Below are 24,678 nucleotides of genomic sequence, written 5' to 3' on the forward strand. Positions count from 1 at the left end.
CACATCGAATTCTGAGAAGAATAAGGATGCCAAGGACGCCTATAAAAGCCATCCTCACTGAGGGCAAAGGCATAACCTCGTCTTGTGGGCTCAAGATTCAGCCCACAAAATGGTTGGGGTGGTTGTGGGCTTTGTCATAATAAGATAGGGCCCAACATGGGCTTTAGCCAAAAATATTTAAATCCAGTGGAACCCTTCCATGCTTACAAAATGAGGGGTAACTTGAACCGTTCGGTTTGTTTAGAACTGTCCGGTTCGACCGCTGGTTTAGGCGGTTTGTGACTGGTCCAATACCCAAACGGTTTAATAGAGCAAACCAGACTGGAAATGCGACCGATCGACGGTTGGACCGGTCGGTCTGGTCCGGTTTTTAAAACATTGAGAGTTACCACCTCCCAAGTCTTATTTTTCTCAAGGGCCCTCATTTCCTCAAGCTGGAATTTTTAAAGCATCCTGTACATTCTTTAGAATTTCTACACTAGAAAGTTGAGAGGTAAATGCGACCATGGAAGATGACAAATTCTTATAAGACATGAAATTGGATGTAGGATGTTGAGTACAAGACCTAACACCTTTTCGAAATACAATAGGGACATCAAGATCACTAAGAGAATCTTCATGGTTAATATTGAAAGAAGAACATGGTTTAGATAGAGGCTTACCTTTCTCAAGTGGTGAGATTAGATCTGTTCTTAGGACAAATTCATGACCTTGCTTTAAAGTAGGTTTCTCTATCCTTTCAATACGGTTTCTCCTTGAGTAGACATGAAACTCTTTATTGTTTTTACTTGTATTTTCACTAAATTTAGTATTTTCATGATATTGATCATGTGTTGGCATTAAGGCAGGTTGTTCAATATTTTCAATTGCTAAATCATTTGTTCCCAAAGTTTGTCTACTACCAACCGACTCATCAAGCATGAGTGGTTGTTTTTCTATTTTTTTGGAGATTTTTCTAGGTATTTTGCTAGAGTTTGTGATTGTTGTTGGACTAACAGTAGTTGGAATAATGGTTGGTCTAACTTGAGTACGTCACTAGGAATGAAATCTACACTTTTATTCTCCCCTTGACTATAATCATGACTAAATATGGTTTAGTCATTGTTTCAAAAACCGGATCGGACCGGCCGGTTCGACCGGTCGAACCGTTGATCGGTGAACTTTCCGGTTCGGTCCATCCCAATAAACCGTTTCGTGGTCAAACTAGTATTGAACCGTTCAAACTAACAGTTGAACCACTGAACCGGACGAACAATTCAGTTTTTTACAAACCGATTAGACCATAATTGTTACAAAAATTTGTTAACTATTAAGAGGCCCATTTCCACACTCAATACTACCAAAACTGAAACTATGGTCCAAGCCACTAGGCCCAGTCCAATGACAAGCTTATAAAACTTAAATTTGGGCCATGTTTCCAGGCCTAAATTATTGGCTTGTTTGGTTTGGATGTTGAAGCTATTTATAGGGCACTTAGAGCACATAGAATCCATGTGCTTCCGATGTGGGATTGGGACTAGGACTAAATAGAGGCAAAACATTGCTTTTTTTTTTGGACGGATCTCAAAGTTTGAAGCCTTTGAAGTTTGAAGTTTGAACCATTGAGCCACCATATTTATTAAATGATATTGTTAAAAAATATGTATAATAAGAATCTAAGATTAATATTTTTATTTCAAATTTTTATCATATAAAATCTTTAAAGAAATGTAAATATTTAAATTCCTGTTTATTTTTATAATAATAATATAATAATTATAAAAAATAATATAAATTAATTAATAGAATAATTTTAAAACAATAAAATACAAAGACAAAAAGATAAAATTAAATATTATAAATTTTTTCATCTTAAATATATCTTCATTATTAAATATTTCATATTTCTATTTAATAAAATTTAAAATATTAAACTTTATCATTTAATTTAATATACCAACTATAAAAATCAAACATTATTAAAATTTGTAATTTTATATATTTTTAATTTTTATAATTTTTTTTAATTTTATATAATATATAAATTATATATTTATTACATCACCGGTTCGACCGCTAGTCCGACCAGTGAACTGTGAATAAGTAATTTTTCCGGTTCAATGACTGGTCCGGTTCTGAAAACATTAGGTTTAGTTAAAAAAAAAAGTGACATCTATTGTTACAAACATTCTTTTGGTACATGGATCAAGGTATTTATACCCTTTTTGTATTGAAGAATATCTAACAAATATGCATTTAGATGCTATAGGATCAAATTTTCCACGGTTATGATTATGGACATGAATGAAAGTAGTGCAACAAAAAATTTTCAAAGGTAAATTTGTTGAAATCCATGAAGTAACAAATCACATGTTGAAAAAATCAAGCGGAGTTTGATATTTTAAAACCCTAGTAATGGTTAAAATAACTTCATCATAAAGATATTTAGGAACTTTTGTTGAAAAGATGAGTGATCTAGCAACTTCTAAAAGCTGTTTGTTCTTTCTTTCTACCACTTGATGTATTATACCATTTTCTAGAAAGTAGTTTCCCAACAATTGATTAAAATATTCTGTTCCATTATTAGTTCTAAAAATTTAAATATTTGTTTGAAATTGTGTTTTAACCATTTTGTGAAAAAATTTAAATACTCGTGTCACTTCTAATTTTTCTTTTAGCAAACATACCCAAGAAACCCTTGGATGATCATTTATAAAGATGATAAACAACTTTTTTCTTAAAAAAGTATTGACCCTAGAAGGTCCCCAAACATCACTATGTATTATAGAAAAGAGTTTAGAGGCTTTATAGGGTTGTGAAGGAAAAAATGCACGATGATGCTTTGCAAGTTCACAAATTTCACAATGGAATAAAGATGAATCTTTAGTAATGAACAACTTTGGAAATAGATGTTTCAAATATTGAAAATTAGGATGTCATAACCTAAAATGTCATAACATTATTTTAGTCTCACTAGTTACTAAAACAAATTCAAAACAAGTATTTTGAGCTTTTCTACCTAGTTTGATTCCGTCTTCAAAGAAATATTGATTGATCATTTTCCAACAATAGCCGAAATTGATCCATCTGCCATTTTTATTTTATTTTTCTTGCACATGGACCATAAGAAGAGAACGAATTTGAAGAACCGGTCATATGATTAGTTGCACCATAATCTATGATCCATGGGCAATTTGAATCAAGGCTAACAAGGGCTGTGGGAGGATGATTACCTTTTTGGGCTAAGGAACAAGAAAGAGATTGATTTAAAGAGATCTGAGATCGAAGAAGTTTGTATAGGTGCTCTATTTGATCCTTAGTAAAATGAGATGTTTTTAAGGAAGGTTGTTGCTCCTGTTTATTGCTTCTAGTTTGGTAGGCATGACTTTTCCCGCTAGATTTCTTTTTCTAGTTTGATGGCTTGTTGTGAATCTTCTAGCAGGTATCATGAGTATGCTAGGGTTTCTTATAGTGGTCACACCATGGTCTATCACCCTTTTTAGAATTCCTTTTTTCTCCTTCTTGATCAAACCCCTCGGTAACAAAGGATGGAACTATCAAATTCTATTCTAGCCCTTGGTGACTCAAGGTTTATGATAACAAATCTTCTAGCCTTTTCTTTTCTAACTTTGATACCATATTGAGAAAGAAGACGATAGAGAAAATATTAATCTATATTCTCGTTGATGATGATGATGATGATGAATATTTATATACAAATACTTTTGAGTTCTACTATAATTCAAACTCCATCTCCGACTCTAATTCAAATTCTGTATTCTACTCTAATTTAAACTAATAATAAATAGATAAATACTAATATTTAAATTAAGGATAAATAATATTCCTAGATTCTAATTTTGGATGAACAACATAATTTAGTTTGCTTGGTTTATGTTTGATTCTTGTGTCCATTAATACTAATGGTCTAACTAGTGTAGATTCCTGGTCTAATTAACTGATATTAGTAATTCTTCTTACCCCCTACCTACATAAATTCCTTGAATATAAGGAGGGTTTTGATGGTTTTAAGAACAAATATTAGAGTTTTATTTGTTTTCTTCCTTTAAAAAGTTTTGTTAAGTTTCTTTTACAAAAATTCTACTATCTTGAGCTAAAATGGTTTGTTTTTCATTAAACCTCCTTAAATTTATCTTAATTTAGAGATTGTTAGGGAATATTTGATCTCAACATCTCATTTTATTGGGAAGACATAGCTTACTTCCCAATTTTTGATGTCTTTCTCTAATCAGTTTCCTGCTAACAGGTCATGGTGGATTTGGTCATGTTGTGTTGTGCAAAAATAAACTAGATGGAAGACAGTATGCGGTGAAGAAGATTCGTCTCAAAGACAAAAGTCCACCTGTTTATGACCGGATATTGAGGTACATATATAAGTATATATTTTATAACCATTCGAAAGAATATCAGAAGTTGCTTACCTCAGAAAATCAGGTTAATGTTGAGGTTTAATTTTTATAACATGTGTGTGCGTGTGTTTGACCAAACATTGTGATAAAAATAGGCCAATACCTGTTTTTATGTCCTGATCTTATTTATCCACTACCTTTTGTATACATTAGTGTTTTTATTTTTAATATCATTTAATTTTTTTTTTACATATTGACTATGGTGAGGTACTTAGGGAAGTGGCCACGCTTTCCCGTTTGCAGCATCAACATGTTGTCCGTTACTATCAGGTAAGAGCTTTCTTATTTCTTGTTTTCGCTATACATATTTTAATTATACAGTTTCTAGGCATGCCTTTGTGGCCTGGTAATCAGACTCTAGGTTTCTTTCAGTATGCTTATTTTGGAATGTGAGCAAGCTGTAACTATTTGGCTGTTGCTGTTCTATCATCTATGTTTGTTTATTTGTTTTTTTTTCTTGTTGTATAGAAAAGGTTTTCTAAATGTTGTATATTGTAATAATTTGTCATACTGACAAAATTCATCAACCCTAATTTAGGAATTTTAATCCAACAGGCATAGTAATTTTCTTCTAATACAATGGCTGTAATTTGTGCACAAACTTCCAGGCATGGTTTGAAACAGGAGTTTCTGGTTCTTTTGGGGACACAACTTGGGGCTCAATGACACCAGCAAGCTCAAGTTTCAGCTACAAGGGTGCAAGCTCAGCAGATGTAAATGTGCATGAGAATAAGCTTGAATCAACATATTTGTATATACAGATGGAATACTGTCCTAGGTATTCTTTTTCTTTTAATTTTTTCATGAGGTTTTTTTTCTATGTATATATATAAATGGAACACATGTATCACAAAAATAAAGTATGGCACAATATATACAATTGCTTGAAAAATAAAGTGGAAAAGAGGCAAATATAGACATTCATCCCCACTGATTGCTAGAGTTTTGATGAAATCAATTCTCAGCTTGTGTTGGCATTTTATTTTACCTAAATTGATTTTTTTTTTTTTGGTAGGCATACCATAGGTGAATACATAATATTGGATGAAGTTTAGTGTGAACTGGCTGGGGAAACACGAGTAAATGTAATATTTTTGTCTTGTGATATGCAATTTGTTTACTTCCTAGATACCACATGTTCTTTTATTATGTGTTAATATTGCACTGTTGTCAATTGTCATGATTTTTGAAAACTACAATACTTTAAATCTTTATCCATGTTGAGCTCCACGTTCAAAATAGTTGGTATTTGGAACATATATCTTCTGTAAAAGCATCATAAAAAGGAAATTTATGGATAGCATTTAGACTTACCTCGAAATCTGTGAATTGTCATTCTTGAAGTGTCTAGTTTATTTTATTTGGTTATTTTTTTCTGTACTTCTGCTGAAAACCATTCCAGCTGTGGCTAATCAATTTAAGTTCTTGAAACCTGTGCTTTTGTTTAGCAAAAATTGTTATTGATGTCATTGTTATATTGCTCCAATTTCCTGCCATTAATCTGTACAATTGATATATTTGTCTCTTTACAACTTGTTTTGCAACATTTTATTTTAGTTCTTTTTCCTTTTTATGGTTTGAAGGACTCTCCGCCAGATGTTTGAATCATATAGCCATTTTGACAAAGAATTGGCGTGGCATTTATTTCGCCAAATTGTTGAAGGCTTGGTACATATACATGGACAAGGAATCATCCATCGGGACTTAACACCAAATAACATCTTCTTTGATGCTCGCAATGATATTAAAATTGGAGACTTTGGTCTTGGTATGATCCATATTATTTTTAGTTTGATACCGTTTGTTTTTTCTATCTATGTTTATGATGTCTGTGTGATGTATTTTGCTGCGTTAATTGCAAATTTCCAGTTCTGGAGGGGCTGCTAATTGGTTTCTCAAGCATATAATACACCAAAGAAACTGCACGCAATCTCATTGGAGTACCAATCAGTTAAATGCATGGAAACTAAACTTTTTCAGAAATTGATAATGCATACATAAAAGAATGTGCTAAGAACTTCTTGTAATGGTTTGAACTGCCATTTAAAATGAAATATTGATTCTTTTAGTGCACTTTGATGTTAATACGCATGGAAAATCTGTAAGAGGTGGTGGGTGCATTTATGTTTTACTATGTTTAAACAGCATCCCTGAATGACATTTTGAAAAATATCTGCAAATATTTTGATAATGATTTTACATATTTATTGGTTTCTAAGTTAGCATTGCATTTGATTAGATAACTGTCATGTTAGATTATTCTATAAAGGTTTAAGATGCTCTCAAGGATTAGAGTATAGAATTTCTTCCACTGCTTAAGTGAGCTACTACTGCTTTGATTTCTCCCCCCCTCTCCTCTCCTTTTTAGCTATGCTATCATTACAGTTACTGCAATTCATTTAAGGGAAAAAAGAGAAGCTTTATAGTTTCATAAATAATAGCAGAAGTGGAGTTTGTAGTCTGAAAAATGATACCAATAGTCCTATAATGTTTCGAGAATTGTGATCGATAATTTTTGTTGTTTATCACATCAAAATAAAATTTTAAACCTAATTCACTATGCTAAGGTAGTTTTTACTCGATAAAAAATGGTTTTTAATAAAAATTATGGTAGTATAGTGGTTTTAGGTGTCGTCCACTAGGATGGTGAGGGTGTTTGGCAATCAAGAGGGAAAATGGTGAAAATTGAAATGGTGATAAAAAATGAGATGGTGAAAAAGTTAATAAGATCTATTATTCATCAAGTTAGGATGAAAATCTAAAAATCTCATCTAAACCAATATTCGATTTAGCTTTAAATTTATATCTAATTTTTTTCTTCAGACTAGGTGATTTAATTTGAAAGATCAATTTAATTCATCTTAAATCATCTTCCAATTATTCATTCAATGCAAATATTCAATCCCATTAAATCTAGCATTAAAAATTTAATAAATCTATGTAGTTTGCATTCTAATGGTCATTCAAGACAATTTAAAGAGAAAAATTCCCAAAATTCAATCAATTAATCAATTGGATCAAAATACCTTGGCAAATTAAGCTTCATTTCTCTAAATCACCACGGATCTCGCCTCTAGATCCTCCTTCCTCCAAGAAAAATGAGATTTAGCTGCTCATGCTTGGAGATTGGTCTCACATTGAAAGAAAATAGAGATTTCTATTTAGAGAGAGAGAGAGAAAAGATCTCTAAAAATATCCTCAAAGTCTAAAAGTGCAAAGAAAGCTATTCTTAAAAGATTTCAATCTCCATTTATAGTTCACACAAATGAAGGACACTTGGCATCATCTCATTGGACTTTCGGAACTTTCCAAATTCAAAAATCCGAGATTTGATGCCAAAACTCACAATTTCGCATGAGGACTTCTCATTTCGCATGGTCATGTGAAATGGAATTTAGTTGGCTGCAATTTCAAGCTCTCTGGTCCAGTTGGCACATATATGCGAAATTTTGCATGGTCATGTGAAATAAGTTGTCACATACTCCTTTGTTCCCTACAATTTCACTCCTCTAATTTAGTTGGCGAAATCTAGCACGAATGTGTGAAATCATTCCTTGGCTGCTGCAATTTCTCCTTCTTTGTCCCATTTCACATGACCATGCGAAATTGCTAAAATTTGTTTTTAAGCTTTTCTTTGACATTTCTTTAAACTCCCTCCCTTAATACCAAGTTAACTACAAAATACTGCCTCATATCGTCGGAGAAAATTGAGAGTTGAAGATACTTCTCCTCCCTCAGCTGGGCTTTGTATGATCTACTCTCTATTCCCTGAAGAATGCCTTCTCCGAACTCTACGTGCAGCAGAAATCCAAACACTTAGTGTCCGTTTGCATATTGTAGGTGTGCCTAGTGTTCTGCTTGACAATATTTATGTTTTGAGAAAATTCACAAAAATATAATAATTTGGGTTTGGGAGGATGGAGAGGAAGACGTTGAAGGTCTTGGTGGAGAGGAAGACCTTCTTGATTAGGTTGGAAGGCGAGCAAGGAGGCGAATGGTGTTCGATGACAGAGATAAGTAGAGGCTCTGTTTTTGCATTAGGTTTTGAAAAGGAAGCAGTTGGGTGGATGGTTGAATATTTGACGAAAGCCATAGCATTGAAGAGTCACATGGGTTTCAACAGAAAATTCAAGGGAAAATGCAGGGTCCATCTGATGGAAGTTGGCTTCAACAACCATGGAAGGTTCATAAGGATCTCGGAGTTTGCTACCAACAGAAAATCTTTTGTTCTGATCATTCCTGAGGGCGACAAGGGCAAAGGTTGGGAGAATATTAAAAAAACGCTATCTTCAATGTTGGTGGTCCCCTATCCGAATGCAGTAGAAAAAGGAAGGAATATTAGAGGGGAAATTTGGCCTCACAATAACGTGGGCTCTATGCATAGATCCTATGCGAAGGCAATCACTGATGAAGAACCAAAAGGAGGTGGGTGCGAGCTGTGGTATGTGAAAGCAAGTTTGATAGAGAGAATTGGGCTGAGGTTGGAAGATCGGTGGCGAGAAGCTTAGGGAAGAAAGGCGTTGTAATGATTGTACCCATTTCAGCTGGAAATGGTGTATTTTTCGTTGAAACAATTGAGGAAGCTATATTTCTCCATGATTTAAGGAATTTAAGGGTTGGGGAAAGGAACATAATCCAGCTGCGAAGATGGTCGCCGAAGGAAAATGCGGAAATAGATGGGAAGTTTAGAAAAGGCTGGATCGAATTACGGGGGCTACCATTTCACCTATGGTCGGAGGTACACCTAAAGAAGATTGTGGAACAATGGGGGACGGTAAATGAAATTGATTGGCGAACGATGAAGCTGTTTGATCTTAGCAGGGCAAGGTTAAAGATCGCAATGAAGGATAGGGCAATCCTTCCAGCTCTGTTAGAGGTGACTGATGGGGATTGGGTGTTTACAGTCGTTGTCGTAGTGGTCGGAGATGAAGAAAGACGGAGAGGTAGTGAAAAGGGTGAGCCGACTTGGGTGGCTATCGCTTCTCACTCGGGGATAGGTGGAGGAAGATGAGGGGAGAGAGGCAGATCAACGGCGGGGGGAAGATACCGTGTCGAAAAAGATAGCAGACGAAGGAAGGAGGGAGAAAGGGGTAAGGCTGTGATTATCTCAGCCGGCAAACGTGGCAAGGGCTGCCAGCTCCCATCCCAGTCTCGTTTGAATTCAAATAAGTCAGTAGATGGGTTGGACGGGATTGAAGAAGTAGGAGGAGATTGGGCCGGAGAAGATGAGGCCATCGCCAATGTGGGCTGTCGGGCCTATGAGAGGAAGGCCCAGTCACTGTCAAAGTCTGGTCCAAGAGTAGCTATAATGGGCTGCAAGCTTAAAGGCCCGCTGGGGTTGGGCCTAAGCCTAGAAGAGTTTATCCCTGTTGAGACTGTGGCATCGTTACGCAAGGAAGAAGACTCATCTGCAAACGAAAAGAGGAAAACAACTCCTGGACTCCTTGAGGTTCAGTTGAGCAGGTTTGCGAAGAAGAAGGTGTTGTACGGTTCAAGGAAGCTATGGTCAACCTTCTTTTCCCCAAGCTCTGAGCACCGACAGGGAATCCGGTGTTGCAGCGAGTCCATTTCGCTCAGAAAGATCAAGGCGGACAGCGAAGAGGACCCAAAGGCAGAGGCTTCAGGTGCCGAATCTCAGGCGAAAAGAAGATTAAGTGCAAGCCCTCTCTTTTCTCGTCGATTTCCAAGGCTTCGTAAGAAGAATTTAGGGGAAGGGGTTTCGTCGTCGAGAAATGAAGCGGATCTGAACAATTTTTCATCTGACGAAGACATGGAAGGATTTTTGGGCCGAGTGGGGTCTGATCCTCATGGCTCAGCAGTCATGGTTATGCCTTCTACGCCAGAAACCAGAGGTAAAGGGCCTAGCTTGTTGGGGAATTGTGGTTCGATGGTTGCGGAAAATCTGGAGGTAACGCCATCACTTTTTCAGTCTCCCTAGCCATATATACCCCCTTCTAGTGGCTTCACTTATTCCCTCATGAATCTTTCCGTCCCCATTTTGAGTCCTACCCCCATGCTTCCCGGTTCAATTTCTCAACCTCAGGTTCCTATGGAAAACCGAGTAAATTCTGAATTTTTTTTCAAAAAAGTCAACGATGCTTATGAAGGTCAAACTTTTGTTGATATCCCTAATTTAGAAATGGAGGTGATCCAGCCTGCTTGTCCATACCAGATGTTTGAGAATGTCAACCCTCTTTCATCTAATCTAAGATCGCCTATCAAGGAATCCAGTATGGCTGCAGTTAACCTGGGAGGTATTGCGGGCTCTCCTTCGGGCGAGTTCCAAATAGAAGGACTGTTCCCTAGGAAAATGGCAAAAGTACGTGAGGTTTTAAAGACTCTGGATATCAAGGTATATTCCAGGAGGAAGAGCAGATGCTCCACAGGATTGTGAGACCAGTTGGATTTGGTTTGGAGATCAGGGTCAGTGAGTTTTCACATGAAGATAATCAGTTGGAATACTAGGGGTTTGGGTTCAAAGAAAAAGAGAAGGGTGGTTAAAGATTTTCTGAGATCAGAAAAGCCGGATGTAGTGATGATTCAGGAAACAAAAAAGGCGGAGTGTGATAGAAGGTTCGTGGGTAGTGTTTGGACAATCAGAAATAAGGATTGGGCAGCCCTTCCGGCGAGTGGGGCTTCGGGTGGGATTTTGATCATCTGGGACTCTAAAAAATTGCGTAGGGAGGAGGTAGTGTTAGGTTCTTTTTCGGTCTCAATCAAGTTCGCACTGGACGGATGCGAATTATTATGGCTATCTGTAGTTTATGGCCCAAACAACTCAGCTCTCAGGAAGGATTTTTGGGTGGAGCTTTCAGACATTGTTGGGCTTTCTTCTCCATGTTGGTGTGTGGGCGGCAATTTTAATGTCATATGGAGAAGTTCAAAAAAATTGGGAGGTTCTAGATTAACCCCAAGCATGAAGGATTTTGATGATTTCATAAGAGATTGCGAATTGATAGATTCACCTTTAAGGAGCGCACCATTTACTTGGTCAAACATGCAAGAGCATCCAGTATGCAAGAGATTAGATCGTTTCCTGTACTCAAATGAGTGGGAACAAGTATTTCCTCAAAGTCTTCAAAGAGTACTTCCAAGATGGACATCGGATCATTGGCCGATTGTCTTGGAAACCAATTCGTTCAAGTGGGGACTAACGCCATTCAGGTTTGAGAATATGTGGTTGCAACATCCTAGTTTTAAGGAGAGTTTTGGAAGTTGGTGGAGAGAGTTTCAAGGAAATGGGTGGGAAGGGCACAAGTTCATGAGGAAATTACAGTTCGTTAAAGCCAAATTGAAAGAGTGGAATAAGGCTTCTTTTGGAGAGCTAAGTAAAAGGAAAAAAGATATCTTATCTAGTTTAGCTAACTTTGATACCTTGGAGCAAGAAGGAGGCCTATCCCCTGAACTTTTAGTCCAGAGAACTTTAAGAAAATGGGAGCTAGAGGAGTTGATTTTGAGGGAAGAAATACATTAGAGACAAAAAGCTAGGGTGAAATGGGTAAAAGAAGAGGATTGTAACTCAAATTTTTTTCATAAAGTGGCCAATGGTAGGCGAAATAGGAAATTTATCAAGGAGTTGGAGAATGAAAGTGGCCTAATGTTGAATAATTCAGAGAGCATCAAAGAGGAGATAATAAGGTATTTCGAAAAGCTCTACGCGAGTCCTTCTGGAGAACCTTGGAGAGTGGAAGGCTTAGATTGGTCCCCTATTTCTGGTGAGAGTGCGTCTAGGTTGGAATCCCCCCCTTTACTGAAGAAGAGATTTCTAAGGCCATTTTTCAATTGGATAGGGATAAGGCTCCAGGGCCGGATGGCTTTACCATTGCAGTGTTTCAAGATTGTTGGGAAGTGATAAAGGAGGATCTAGTGAGAGTGTTTGCAGAATTTCATAGGAGCGGAATTATCAATCAAAGCACCAACGCTTCCTTTATAGTTCTGTTACCCAAAAAAAGCATGTCAAAGAGAATCTCAGACTATAGACCTATTAGCTTGATCACTAGTCTTTACAAGATAATAGCCAAAGTGTTAGCAGGGCGTCTAAGAGGGGTACTTCACGAAACCATCCATTCTACTCAAGGAGCCTTCGTTCAAGGGAGACAAATTTTGGATGTAGTTCTCATAGCCAATGAGATAGTGGATGAGAAAAGAAGATCAGGGGAGGGAGGCGTTGTATTCAAAATTGACTTTGAAAAGGCCTATGACCACGTGAGTTGGGATTTTTTGGATCATGTGTTGGAGATGAAGGGGTTTAGTCCTAGATGGAGGAAATGGATGAGAGGTTGCTTGTCCTCGGTTTCTTTTGCAGTCCTAGTGAACGGTAATGCGAAAGGGTGGGTTAAGGCATCTAGAGGTTTAAGACAAGGCGACCTATCCCCTTTTTTGTTCACTATAGTGGCAAATGTATTGAGTAGGATGTTATTGAGAGCTGAGGAGAGAAACGTCTTGGAGGGTTTCAGGGTGGGTAGGAACAGAACAAGGGTATCCCATTTACAATTTGCAGATGAAACCATTTTCTTTTCAAGTACTCGACAAGAGGATATGATGACCCTTAAGAATGTTTTGCTAGTGTTTGGGCATATTTCCGGGTTGAAAGCTAATCTTGACAAAAGCAATATCTATGGCATTAATCTTGAACAGAATCATCTTTCTAGGTTGGCCGAGATGCTTGACTGCAAAGCTTCTGGGTGGCCTATACTTTACCTGGGTCTTTCTCTGGGAGGGAATCCTAAGGCGTGTGGTTTTTGGGATCCTGTGATTGAGAGGATATCAAGGAGATTAGATGGGTGGCAAAAGGCGTATTTATCTTTTGGAGGCAGGATAGCCCTCATTCAATCTTGTCTCACCCATATGCCATGTTACTTTCTCTCCTTGTTTAAGATTCCCGCCTCAGTGGCAGCAAAAATTGAGAGACTGCAAAGAAATTTTTTATGGTGAGGCGTAGGGGAAGGCAAAAGAGATCATTTGGTTAGTTGGGACGTAGTGTGTAAGCCGAAATCGAGAGGGGGATTGGGTTTTGGAAAGATTTTTGTAAGGAATGTCGCTCTCTTAGGGAAGTGGTTGTGGAGATATCCTAGGGAGGGTTTAGCTCTGTGTCATCAGGTTATTTTAAGCATTTATGGATCACACTCCAATGGTTGGGATGTCAACAATATAGTTAGATGGTCACATCGTTGTTCTTGGAAGGCCATTGCACTAGTCTTCCAAGAGTTTTCCAAGTTTACTCGGTTTGTGGTAGGTGACGGGGATAGAATTCGGTTCTGGGAAGACTTGTGGTGGGGGGATCAACCTTTGGGAGTCCAATATCCAAGATTACTTAGCATAGTCACAGATAAAAATGCTCCTATTTCATCAATTCTAGGATATACCCGCCCTTTCTCTTGGAATTTCAACTTTCGTCGAAATCTTTCTGATTCTGAGATAGAAGATTTAGAAAGCCTTATCCGGTCTCTTGATCGTCTACACATATCACATTCGGTTCCAGATAAGAGATCCTGGTTTTTATCTCCTTCAGGATTTTTCACAGTCAAATCTTTCTTTCTGGCCTTATCTCAATATTCTGAGTCGCCTCCAGTTTTCCTTACCAAGTTTGTCTGGAGTTCTCAAGTCAACTTCAAAGTCAAGTCCTTTGTCTGGTTGGTGGCTCACAAGAAGGTTAATACTAATGACTTGCTACAATTGAGAAGACCCCACAAAGCACTTAATCCCGACATATATAAGTTGTGCATGAAGCATGGAGAAACAGTAGATCACCTTTTCCTCCATTGCTCTTTGACGATGGGGTTGTGGCACAAATTATTTCAATTAGCAAAGACGGATTGGGTTCCCCCAAGAAGCATCTCTGACATGTTATCTACTAACTTTAATGGTTTTGGATCTTCTAAGAGAGGGATTGTTTTATGGCAAGACGCTTGCATCGCGTTAATGTGGGTGGTGTGGCAGGAAAGAAATGCAAGGATTTTTGAGGATAAAGTAAGGAATTCAGAGTATTTTTGGGATTCTATTCATTTTCTTGCTTTTCTTTGGGCTTTTTGTTCTAAGGTATTTAAGGGGATACCTCTTAACGTGTTACAACTTGATTGGTTAGCGGTGTGTAACTAGAGTGTTTGCTTGTTCTCTCTTTGTATTTTCTTATATTTGATTACTTGTAGTCTTGTTTTTCTTTGGTGGGAGGATTCCTCATCCTTCTATTGTACCTCCTTTTTATCAATATATTCTTTTGTCTTTTCCTATCAAAAAAAAAAAAAAAAAAAAAACCAAATTAACTACCTCCAACCAATCCAAAAATTTGATCCAAACCAATTTGCATCGCTTTTTCATTGCAAATTTGGATCATCATCATCCTTTATCCTCTTCAAGCATATACATCTCTTTTGCCTCTCAATTCATCAACAGCCACACCTTAAAATCACTCCAAAGCTTACAAAAAATGTTGAGTAACTTTTGCAACAGTAACAACATGTTAATCGGGTATTTTAGGCATAATTATTACCCAAAAGATGTGAAACGAATGACAATTGCTATCTAGAATACACTCTTTTTGAGTAGTAATCAAATTGCTTTTCTAATGCACTTTCACAAATAGGACCATTGAGTTACAGTAGCATAAATATGAATTTTTAAATAACTTACAAATCTAAAAATGGAAATAAAATCATGTCATGGAGAAACATTTGCAAAATATGCCCTAATCATACACCAAACTTGGATGATATGAAGTGTGTATTGTATGATTTGGAAGAAATGATAAAAGACAATGAAGACAAAGAAAATATCATTCCATTGGTTGATGTTTGATTATTGAGGATTTTAAGAATTTCTCCCTTGTTTTTTTTTTCAATAGAATGACACCAAATATATACAAATTGTAGGATGTCAGAAATACACAAAGGAAGGAGCTAAGTTCTAGCCTAGTATATTTCTATTTACAAAAAAGAATCAATCAACTAAACTCATAAGGAAAAAAAAACTTGATTCGCAAATATTTCCCAACTAGAAAATCTTCTTATAGCTTGTGTGTATTTTCCAACAATTAGGATGTCAACACTGTTGTTAGGTGGTTGCACCATTGTCCTTGAAAGGCTATTTTTTTTTTTTGATAAATAAGCACGAAATATATTATCAAAGGGCAAAAAGCTACAAAGCATACAAGGAGTATACATAGTAGCCTAAACCTCAAAAAGCAAAAACAACAATCTCACCAACCCTTAAGTGGATGCTAGCCACTCCAAAAAGCCTATAAGCGAAGAGGACTCTTCTCCAATATACACCTTAGCCCAACTCCACAAGTTACATACAAAAGAATTTTTGAGTTTCTGAATAGCTAAGGAACCCCCCCCCCCCCCCCCCCCCCCCTAAAAGCTAATCTATTCATTTCCTTCCAAATCGTCCAAAAAATACACAACGGAATGGAATTCCAGATCTTTTTCCTTTTTTTCCCCACAAAAGGGCCCCTCCAACTAATTAACACCTCTTTAACTATCTCTGGGAACACCCACTGAATACCAAACAAGGCAAGGACGATCTCCCAGAGGTCTCTGACTAAAGAATATGATTGTCCTTGGAAGGCTATTAACCTTCTCTAGTTTTTCTTGCTTCACTTGCTTTTCCATGGGCAATGGTTGAAAAATCCACTTTTGTGAATACAGTTGGTATGGTGATTTGCCTTTTTGTCTTCAATACCCAAATCTCTTCAGGGTGGTGAGGACAAGAGACTCTTATCTTTATTGTCGTACTCTCCTCTTCCACATCATGGAATTTTAAATTTCACTTAAACCTCCTAGATCAATAAATTGAGGAATAGCTTTCTTGATGTCCATGTCCTTTGTAGCCTATGTGTACCCATCACCTTTCTACCCTAGTGTGAAAGTTTGGCCCTCGACCTCTTCAAGGCTGTTCTTAGTTCTTTCTTCGAAGTCTTCTATCATTCGTTTACTTCTATCCCTTTTGTTCTAGTTAGTTTTGCTTAGAAATGTAAAGCCCCTCATGGAGTAAAGATTTTTGCATGGTTTGCGGCTAGGAAGAGGGTTAATACCAATGATATGCTAAAAAAAAAGAGACCTGTCAAATCTCTTAATTTTGAATGGTTTATTATGTGCAAGGAGGGGTGAATCAACTGATCATCTTTTCCTTTATTGGCTAGAAGCTATGTGGCATAGAATGTTCAACCTTGTTGGGGTTGACCGATTCCCACCTTGCATGATGGAGGAGATGATATCATTTCTTTCAAATGCTTTGAGGATCATTCTAGAGGCATGATTCTATGATACACAATATGAAGAAAGGAAAAAGAAAAACAAAAGTTAAAAAAAAACAGTACATGGCATGTTTTCCAAGTTGATAAACATGACAAAGTAATGGCTTAGCATAGCTACTTTTGGAACTGAGAAAGAGAAAGATAAAGGAGAGAAAAAGAACGTTTGAATAATATCATAATAACTACTTGCTACAAACTTAATGAGCTGGCTGCATCACTGTTGCAATCTATGTGTCTTTTATATGTGTACTAATATATTTTTCTCCATTTCCCAATATGTCAAAAAAAAAAAGGTCACGTTCCATTATATGGTATGATACATGCCACATACATGATTCATAAACAGAAGAAAAGGATGTGTTGTTCATTTTTACCAGTTGACAGGTGTGATCGTAACCTAGCATAAACCTAATTAATGATATCCTCTGAAAAAAGGAGTGAGCTTGGGAATGAAAATGTTGACTATTTTTCTATGGTATAAAATGGTTGGCATAGAGAAACACGTCCATAACATGAGCATGATGAAAAATGTATGGCAAGATCAGTGAGCGCTCAAACAAGAAATCAAAAGTTTTAATAACAAGCTAAGAAGTTTAGGGTTCATTTTCTTTTTCTTTTCGTTTTTTTCCTTTTTTGGCTAATTATTCTGGATGAAGATATGTGAGGAGCAACTTGATGTCATTCATGCATGTTAGCTAGTTTAGTTTAACTATATTTATAAAGAATTACAATGTACATTTTTTCTTTGTTTTGTCTCAGCCAAGTTTTTGAAGTTGGAGCAGTTGGATCAGGATCCAGGTGTCCCTCCAGATACAACTGGAGTATCAGTTGATCGTACTGGTCAAGTTGGTACCTATTTTTACACTGCACCAGAAATTGAGCAAGGGTGGCCAAAGATTGATGAAAAGGTAAATGATTGGATAGACTATGTAGCTTTTTTCTCATGTCCTTGACTCCAGCCGATATGTCTTATTGCTGCCTTGCTGCAGACCTGCTATTGTATTATTTATCTGTCCAAAATTATATCATGTGATTGTTGCTGAGGTGTGTTAGATGACAGGCAGACATGTACAGCTTAGGAGTTGTGTTCTTTGAACTATGGCACCCGTTTGGAACAGCAATGGAGAGAAGCATCGTTCTTAATGATCTGAAACAGAAGGGAGAACTCCCTTCTTCTTGGGTTGCTGAATTTCCTGAACAAGCATCCCTTTTGCAGCACTTGATGTCTCCAAGTCCATCTGATCGTCCATTTGCCACAGAACTTTTACAGCATGCATTTCCTCCAAGGATGGAATACGAGTTGCTAGACAGTAAGTAAACAATATCTATATTTGTATTCGAACAAGTGTTGGTTTTCATATTTATTTAGCTTGGTTCATGATCAATAAAAGGGTTAATACCAGTGACTTACTGCAAGCTAGGAGACCTTGTATCACTGTTAACGCTGCACATTCCTTCGATGCTTAGGGAATGATGAGATGGCTAAATTTCTTTTCCTACAGAATCCTGTTGACTTTTGGTTGTGGCAGAGGTTTTTTTCTTTTGGGCAGTTTCTCTTGGATTTGCCATTTAGGCATTTCTCACATCATAATTATTGCTTTCCAGGCTCTGAGAGGAAAACTAGGGGAAAGTCTTATGAGAAGTGCTATACTTTCCATTTTGTGGCTTGATTGGGAAGGAGAGAAGTGCCAGGGTTTTTTAGAACATGTTTGTTACTAAAACCCAAACAATTACTTGGAAAAGGCAAAGAAAGAGAAAAACCAAAAGAGACAATTGCATGCACATTTTTACTTGGCTCCCTTGAACTTGAAGTATATCCATTGATTACATCAATTCCACCATTCTCTTTGGTCGACAAAGAACAAAGTAGAAAACATTGTGGTCTTCCCTCAACTAGCTATGTCACCCTCTAAGTGATTAGGTTCATGGAAGCCTAAAAATAAAAATACCCAAATGCACCTTAAGTTTGGATGAACATAGTTCTATTCCAGGGTGTATGGAGATTGGTGGAATGATTATAAAAAACAAGGGCAGTATAGTTGGGGGTTTTCGCTGTGCCAGTTGGTTCTAGTTTGGCCATTCAGGAAGATTTCTCTTACTTACTTGAAGGCTTGATCCATGGACCATTGATGGGTGTTGGCACCCTTTGGATGGATGGAGATTTAATGATTATTCTTTGGCATTTCAAGGAAGGAAAAGGGGTTGGTATTGGATGTTTGTATACACAAGATCATTGACCTTCCAGGAATGGTGTTGCTGTCAGACAACTAGATAGCAAAAATAACTTTCCTAAGATTGGGAAGTCCTTGTTCAAGGTGTTTATTGGGACTTCCTCCTCCCTCATTTAGGTTTTGTTTCTTCATTGGGTGCTTATTTTGATATATTCTTTTTCTTGTATTGGCAATTGGTCCAGTCTTTTCCTTTTCCTACTTTCGGCTTGAAGGCTAGGTTTTTTATTTTTTCCTTTTTGTTTGTTATAAAAGGGTTCCTCTTTGTTTCAAAAAAAAAAAAGAAAAAAAAATGGCTTCCCACCAAGACCAAACCTGATTACCACTTTCAATTTGTTTTAATAATTCTTTTTAGTTAGAAATTATATTTTTGAAAATTTTAGTTAATGGTATAGTATTTTACATATGTTTAATAGATATAGATTGGGTGTGCGCTTGTGAAGAATAAAAAACTAATTCTCATTTATCTAAAAGATTTACATAGATAAATAAAAAGGCAAGAGTTGATGTATGTTAGACTAAACCAGGAAACAGTCTAATCCCTAAATTAAGAGCTAAAATATAGTATACAAATTACAATCATATCTGTGCAGCTTATTTATAGAAAAAAATAATAAGTCAATTATTCAAACACTCCTTAAGTTGGTGCAATTATATTTTGCATACCAAGCTTGTCCACAAGCTGATGAAAAACTGTACTAGATAATCTTTTACTGAGCACATCGGCTAGCTGTTTAAAGGATGAAAAGCATGGAGTGCAAACTTGTCCTGATTCTAATTTTTCCTTGATGAAATGTCTATCCACTTCCACATATTTGGTCCAGTCATGATGTATTGGATTATGGACTGTCTTTATAGCCGTTGTTTTTTTTTTAATCACAATACAACATCATTGAAAAATATTATTTTCAGCCAGAGTAGTTCACACATCCCTTGAGCCATGACTTTGAATTCCACCTTTGCACTAGAGTGAGCAACCATTAGTTGTTTCTTATTTCTCCAAGTAACTAAATTACCTCCTAAGAAGGTACAATAGTCAGAGTTAATCTCCTATCTGTGGATTTGGCCCAAGAAAATGCCTTATCCACATCTTGGATTTCAAATTCTTTTGCTAAATGTCTTTAATCCCATCGATTCTTCAATGTCATCACCAGTGACAATGATGTTATCTACATATGTAATTAGTGCAATGACTCTTCCAATAGAGGACCTTTTTTTATGAATAAGGTGTGATAATCTTGACTTTGAAAACATCCTCTCTTTAACTTTGACTTGGTGAACCTCCCAAACCAAGTCTATGGTGATTACTCTAGACCATAAAAAGGATTTTTTTAAGCTTGCATACCTTATTTTTCTCAGAATTATGCTCAGTGGAATATCCATGTAGACTTCTCATTCTAAGTCTCCAAGGTAGAAAGCATTCTTCACATCAAACTGATGTAAAAGCCAATCCTTATTTGCTGCCAAGGATAAAAGAATTCTGATTGTATTCATTTTAGCCATTGGTGCAAGCATCTCCTGGTAGTCTATTCCATATGTTTGAGTGCACCCTTTTGGGACAAGAATGTTTGAGCTACTTCCAATAGATGCCTATTTTTCCTCTCAACCAACCCATTTTGTTGGAGGTGTCAACACATGATGAATGGTGCAAAGTACCCTCATGTTCCGAAGGGCTTGTTAATTCTTGGATGAAAAATGCTCCTTATCATTATCAGATCTGAATGTTCGAATTTTGGTCCCTAACTGAGTGCCAACTAATTTGTAGAAAACAAGGAAAATATATGAGACTTCTAACTTTGATTTCATTAGGTAAACCCAAGTGTTTCTAGTGCAATCATCTATAAAGGTAACAAACCAGTGAGACCCTGAAATAATTTTGACATGAGAGGGACTCCAAACATCCAAATGAATCAAACTAAATGACGAGATCAATTGAAATTCTCTTATTGGAAACTTTCTCGATAATGTTTAGTCAAAGTACATGATTCACAATGGTAATTACCAACATCATTATTTTCAAACAAAGAAGGAAACTATTTTTTCACAAGGAAACTGGTGGGTATCCTAAACGGCTGTGCTAAAGAAAAATCTGATCAGCATTGGTTTTGTGGGTTGAAACCAATCTTTGGGACCTTGGACTATCTTTTAACTTACCATGCCCAATTGTCTTGGAAACAACAATAAGGAGTGAACTCAACAGACAATTTTGGTCCTTTGTGATCTTTCTAGTAGACAACAGATTGTGGTTTAAGGACAAGGTGGGTGAGATTCTCACAGGTCCTTGACCAACTATAGATGAAATCGAGCCGTCGGCCACTTTTATTTTCTATTTTCTTAAACATGGTAAATAACTAGAGGAAAAGTTTGAATTGCTCGTCATATGCTCTGAAGCACCTAAATCTATGATCCAAGTATTTGAATAATATTTGGAAGAAATGAACTCTTTTGTACCTGATTGAACCATGGAACAAGAACCTGAATTTGGAGTTGAGGTTGCATTACCGTCCTCAAGTTGGCTCAGCAATCTCCTATGTCTTTTGATATCAGCTTTGTTGAACCTTGAAGTGTCTTGGTTTTCTTCCACTGTGGTAGTTTGATTATCATGTCCAGGTTTTGCTGCATAATTTCCTCTGAACTTTTCAGATTTTGAGGTTTCCCATGTACCTTCCAGCACATTTTCCTCATATGTCTAGACTTGTGTCAGTAATTGCACCACATCTTCTCTTTGTCTACTGGTTTCTTGTTGTTTTCTGCATTAGAGCCTGGCTTGGACACTACAAGTGTTGAATTCTTGATTGTTGGAACTCCTGAATTACCACCCATTAGCTCCTTACAACTCTCTTCCCTTCGGTTATGAGCGAAAGCTTCATCAAGGCTGGGAAAAGGATCTTTACCCAACACTTAACCAAACGCCTGGTCAAATTTAGGATTTAGATTCACAAAAACTGAAATATTCGTTCCATTTCCAACATGTCCTTCAACTTCTTTGTATCTGCAGCTGATTCCATCTCCACATTTTGATAGAGATCCAGTTTTGTCAACAGTGCTTTGAAAGGATTGTAATACTCTGTGACATTTGAAGAACCTTGCTTAGTTTTGATAATCTGCCGCTTTAGTTGAAATATTTGAGATGCAAAGCCTCCCTTGGAGTATGTTCTTGTGACTGCTTCCCAAATATCCTTGGCAGTGGGCAGGAGTAGACATGTCTTGCTGATCTCCGGTTGCATTGAATGGAGTAGCCAAGACGTCACCACGGAGTTCTCGGCCTCCCAACTTTCATACTTCAGGTCATCCTCTGTTGGAGGCTTTGCAGATCTGGTTATATACTTCATTTTCCCTTTGCTTCTCAAGGAAATCATGGCCAATTGATGCCACTCCATATACTTCATTTTCATTAAGAGAGTAAACAAGAGAAGGATGAGAAATCCTTTCCTAAATACTAACTTGATCAAAACAAAGGAAAAGAAAATAAACCAGAAGACATCGAAACATCTTGATATTATTATTTTAAACCTTTTGATCTATATATTGAAAAATTCAATCAAGTTGAATAAAGTTGAGAGGAATACCCTTGAAAGTTGTAATAGTAGATGCCCAAAAAGATGAATAGAAACAGACTTAGTCCCATAATGTTTTATGCCCTCCACTTATCATCAAAGATCCTTTCATTTCTTTCCTGCCATACCATCCAGATCAACATAAGACAAGTGATTTACCATAGAATGTTGCTCCTATTTGTGCTTGCCAACCCCTTAAAAGAAATGGTCAACATGTTATAGACACTACTAGGAGGAACCCAAACCAAGTTGATCAGTCTAAATAACTTATGTCATAACTCTAAAGTCATTGGATAGTGTAAAAAAAGTGATCTATAGATTCGCCACCATCCATACAAAGAGTGCAACAATCTAGACTAAAGACATTGAAAGGTTTTCTCACTTGAAGCAAGTTATTGGTATTTGTTAGCCCTTGACCAAGCAAATGCCTTAACCTTTAATTGAGCTTTTGATTCCAAATGAAATTACTAAGAGAGAACTAAAACTGATTGATTAGATAAGGCTAGGAAAAAAAATTGACCAAAATAAACCGAAGGTGAAAATGACCAAGCTCTCACATCTAGGGATGAAGGTGATAGGTTAACACTATTGAGAATGGACATTAGTCTTTCAAGATTCTCCATCTCTGATTCTGTGAATTGGTGAGGTTTTACTATTGTTAAAATTCCAATTAAGAGGGGGAGAAAGTCCAAGGATAGATGAAATAGGAGAATTTTGAACTGATGAAACTCTGTCAAACTCAGAACTTGCAAAGTCATATTGATTCCCGTACCACAAATTTGTTGGAAAATAAGAAATCTTCTTATTCATTCATTGAAAATTAGTATGCATATATATATACAACTTGTACAATAAATGGAAACCAAATAAGACAACTAAACTACTCCTAAAATTCTTCCTACAAATCCTCTAAATTACCAATTCTCTAATTTACATGGTCAACTAATTTAAATATGCACAAAATCAAGAAGAAATCAAATAAACTCCATGAAATCAGGAATTCCAACAGTCCACCTCAAGCTAGCTCAAAGATATTTTCCATTCCCAACTTGCCAACCATAGAATTGAATGTAGGATTCTGAATTCCCTTTTGAAGACGTCAACTAGTAGTTTGGATGCGACAAATGGAGTGTAAATCAACCCACTATCAATCTTTTCTTTAATGAAATACCTATCAATTTCAACATGTTTAGTTTTGTCATATTGTACTGGGTTGTGAGCAATGTTGATTGTAGCCTTGTTGTCACAATATTGTCTCATGGGATCCTCAAGTTGCACTTGTAAATTCCTGCAATAGACCCTTTAGCCACATGAGTTCACAAATGATAAAGGGCCATAGCTTGTAACTTAACTTCAGCACTAGACCAAGCGGCTACATGTTGTCTCTTGCTTCTCCACATAACTGAGTTGCTTCCCACAAAAGTACAATATCTTGAAGTAGATCTCTGATCAATAAATCATTTGTTCTTAAAAGTGGATTTTTGTCTCGAACCAAAAACTAAGTATCATTAGATAAATCATTGATGACCTGGCAAATAGCCTTCCAAGGGCATGCGACCACTTAACTAAAATGTTGATGTCCCAACCATTTGAATTCATTCCATAGAATGCTCAAGATAACCTTATGTCAGAGAGCAGTGCACTCCCTAGTTCCTACCATTTAACTTGGAAGTGGAGATTTGCATGGTTGGGCGTTCAGGTTGAATGGAACCTGACTGTTGAAGGGTGACATGATGTTTGGGCTGATCAGTTTGGGTGTTTTGGACATAAATGGACAAATTTATAATAAAGGTCATTCAGAAAAATAAAAATGAAAGGTGGAAGCAACACTGAAGGTTGTTGGAGAAACTCCCAAAGAATCTAGGTATGCTTCGATACCATGTGAGTTTGTGAAGAATAAAAAATTGATTCTTATTTATCTTAAGGATTTACATAGCTATATAAAAATACAAAAGTTTACCTATCTTATACTGAATTAGGAAGCATCCTACTCCCCTAAATTAAGAGCTAAAATATAGGATCTAAATTACAATCATATCTGTGCAACCTATTGACAAAAAAAAAAAGAAGAAGAAAGTTAACTATTCCAGAAGTGGGTTTATCTGATGTGGGTTTTATTAAGTTGCTAAGGGTTCAATCCAAATATTTACCTACAGGGATTGCGGTGTGCGTTGTTTTATTTTCTGAAGATTAAAATTATTTACCTACAGGGTTCAATCCAAATGTATTTT

The 24,678-nt window shown here is 36.6% G+C and overlaps 1 protein-coding gene across 3 annotated transcripts in view; it reads left to right on the top strand.

Annotated features, from left to right (window-relative positions):
- The window catches only part of LOC100249259 (eIF-2-alpha kinase GCN2), a 108,197-nt gene that overhangs the window by 47,802 nt on the left and 35,717 nt on the right, over positions 1 to 24,678 (top strand). For all 3 annotated transcript variants that reach the window (XR_009465759.1, XR_009465760.1, XM_059737133.1), the window contains exons 11-16: positions 4,247 to 4,364; positions 4,625 to 4,679; positions 5,018 to 5,187; positions 5,993 to 6,177; positions 17,422 to 17,570; positions 17,723 to 17,972. Coding sequence is in view for 1 of the 3 variants with exons in the window: in XM_059737133.1 (XP_059593116.1) it covers positions 4,247 to 4,364; positions 4,625 to 4,679; positions 5,018 to 5,187; positions 5,993 to 6,177; positions 17,422 to 17,570; positions 17,723 to 17,972 (927 nt within the window). In the remaining 2 variants the exon portion in view is untranslated. The remainder of the gene's footprint in view (positions 1 to 4,246; positions 4,365 to 4,624; positions 4,680 to 5,017; positions 5,188 to 5,992; positions 6,178 to 17,421; positions 17,571 to 17,722; positions 17,973 to 24,678) is intronic.

The sequence above is a fragment of the Vitis vinifera genome, chromosome 5, assembly GCF_030704535.1.
Source record: "Vitis vinifera cultivar Pinot Noir 40024 chromosome 5, ASM3070453v1".
NCBI classification, from domain to species: domain Eukaryota; kingdom Viridiplantae; phylum Streptophyta; class Magnoliopsida; order Vitales; family Vitaceae; genus Vitis; species Vitis vinifera.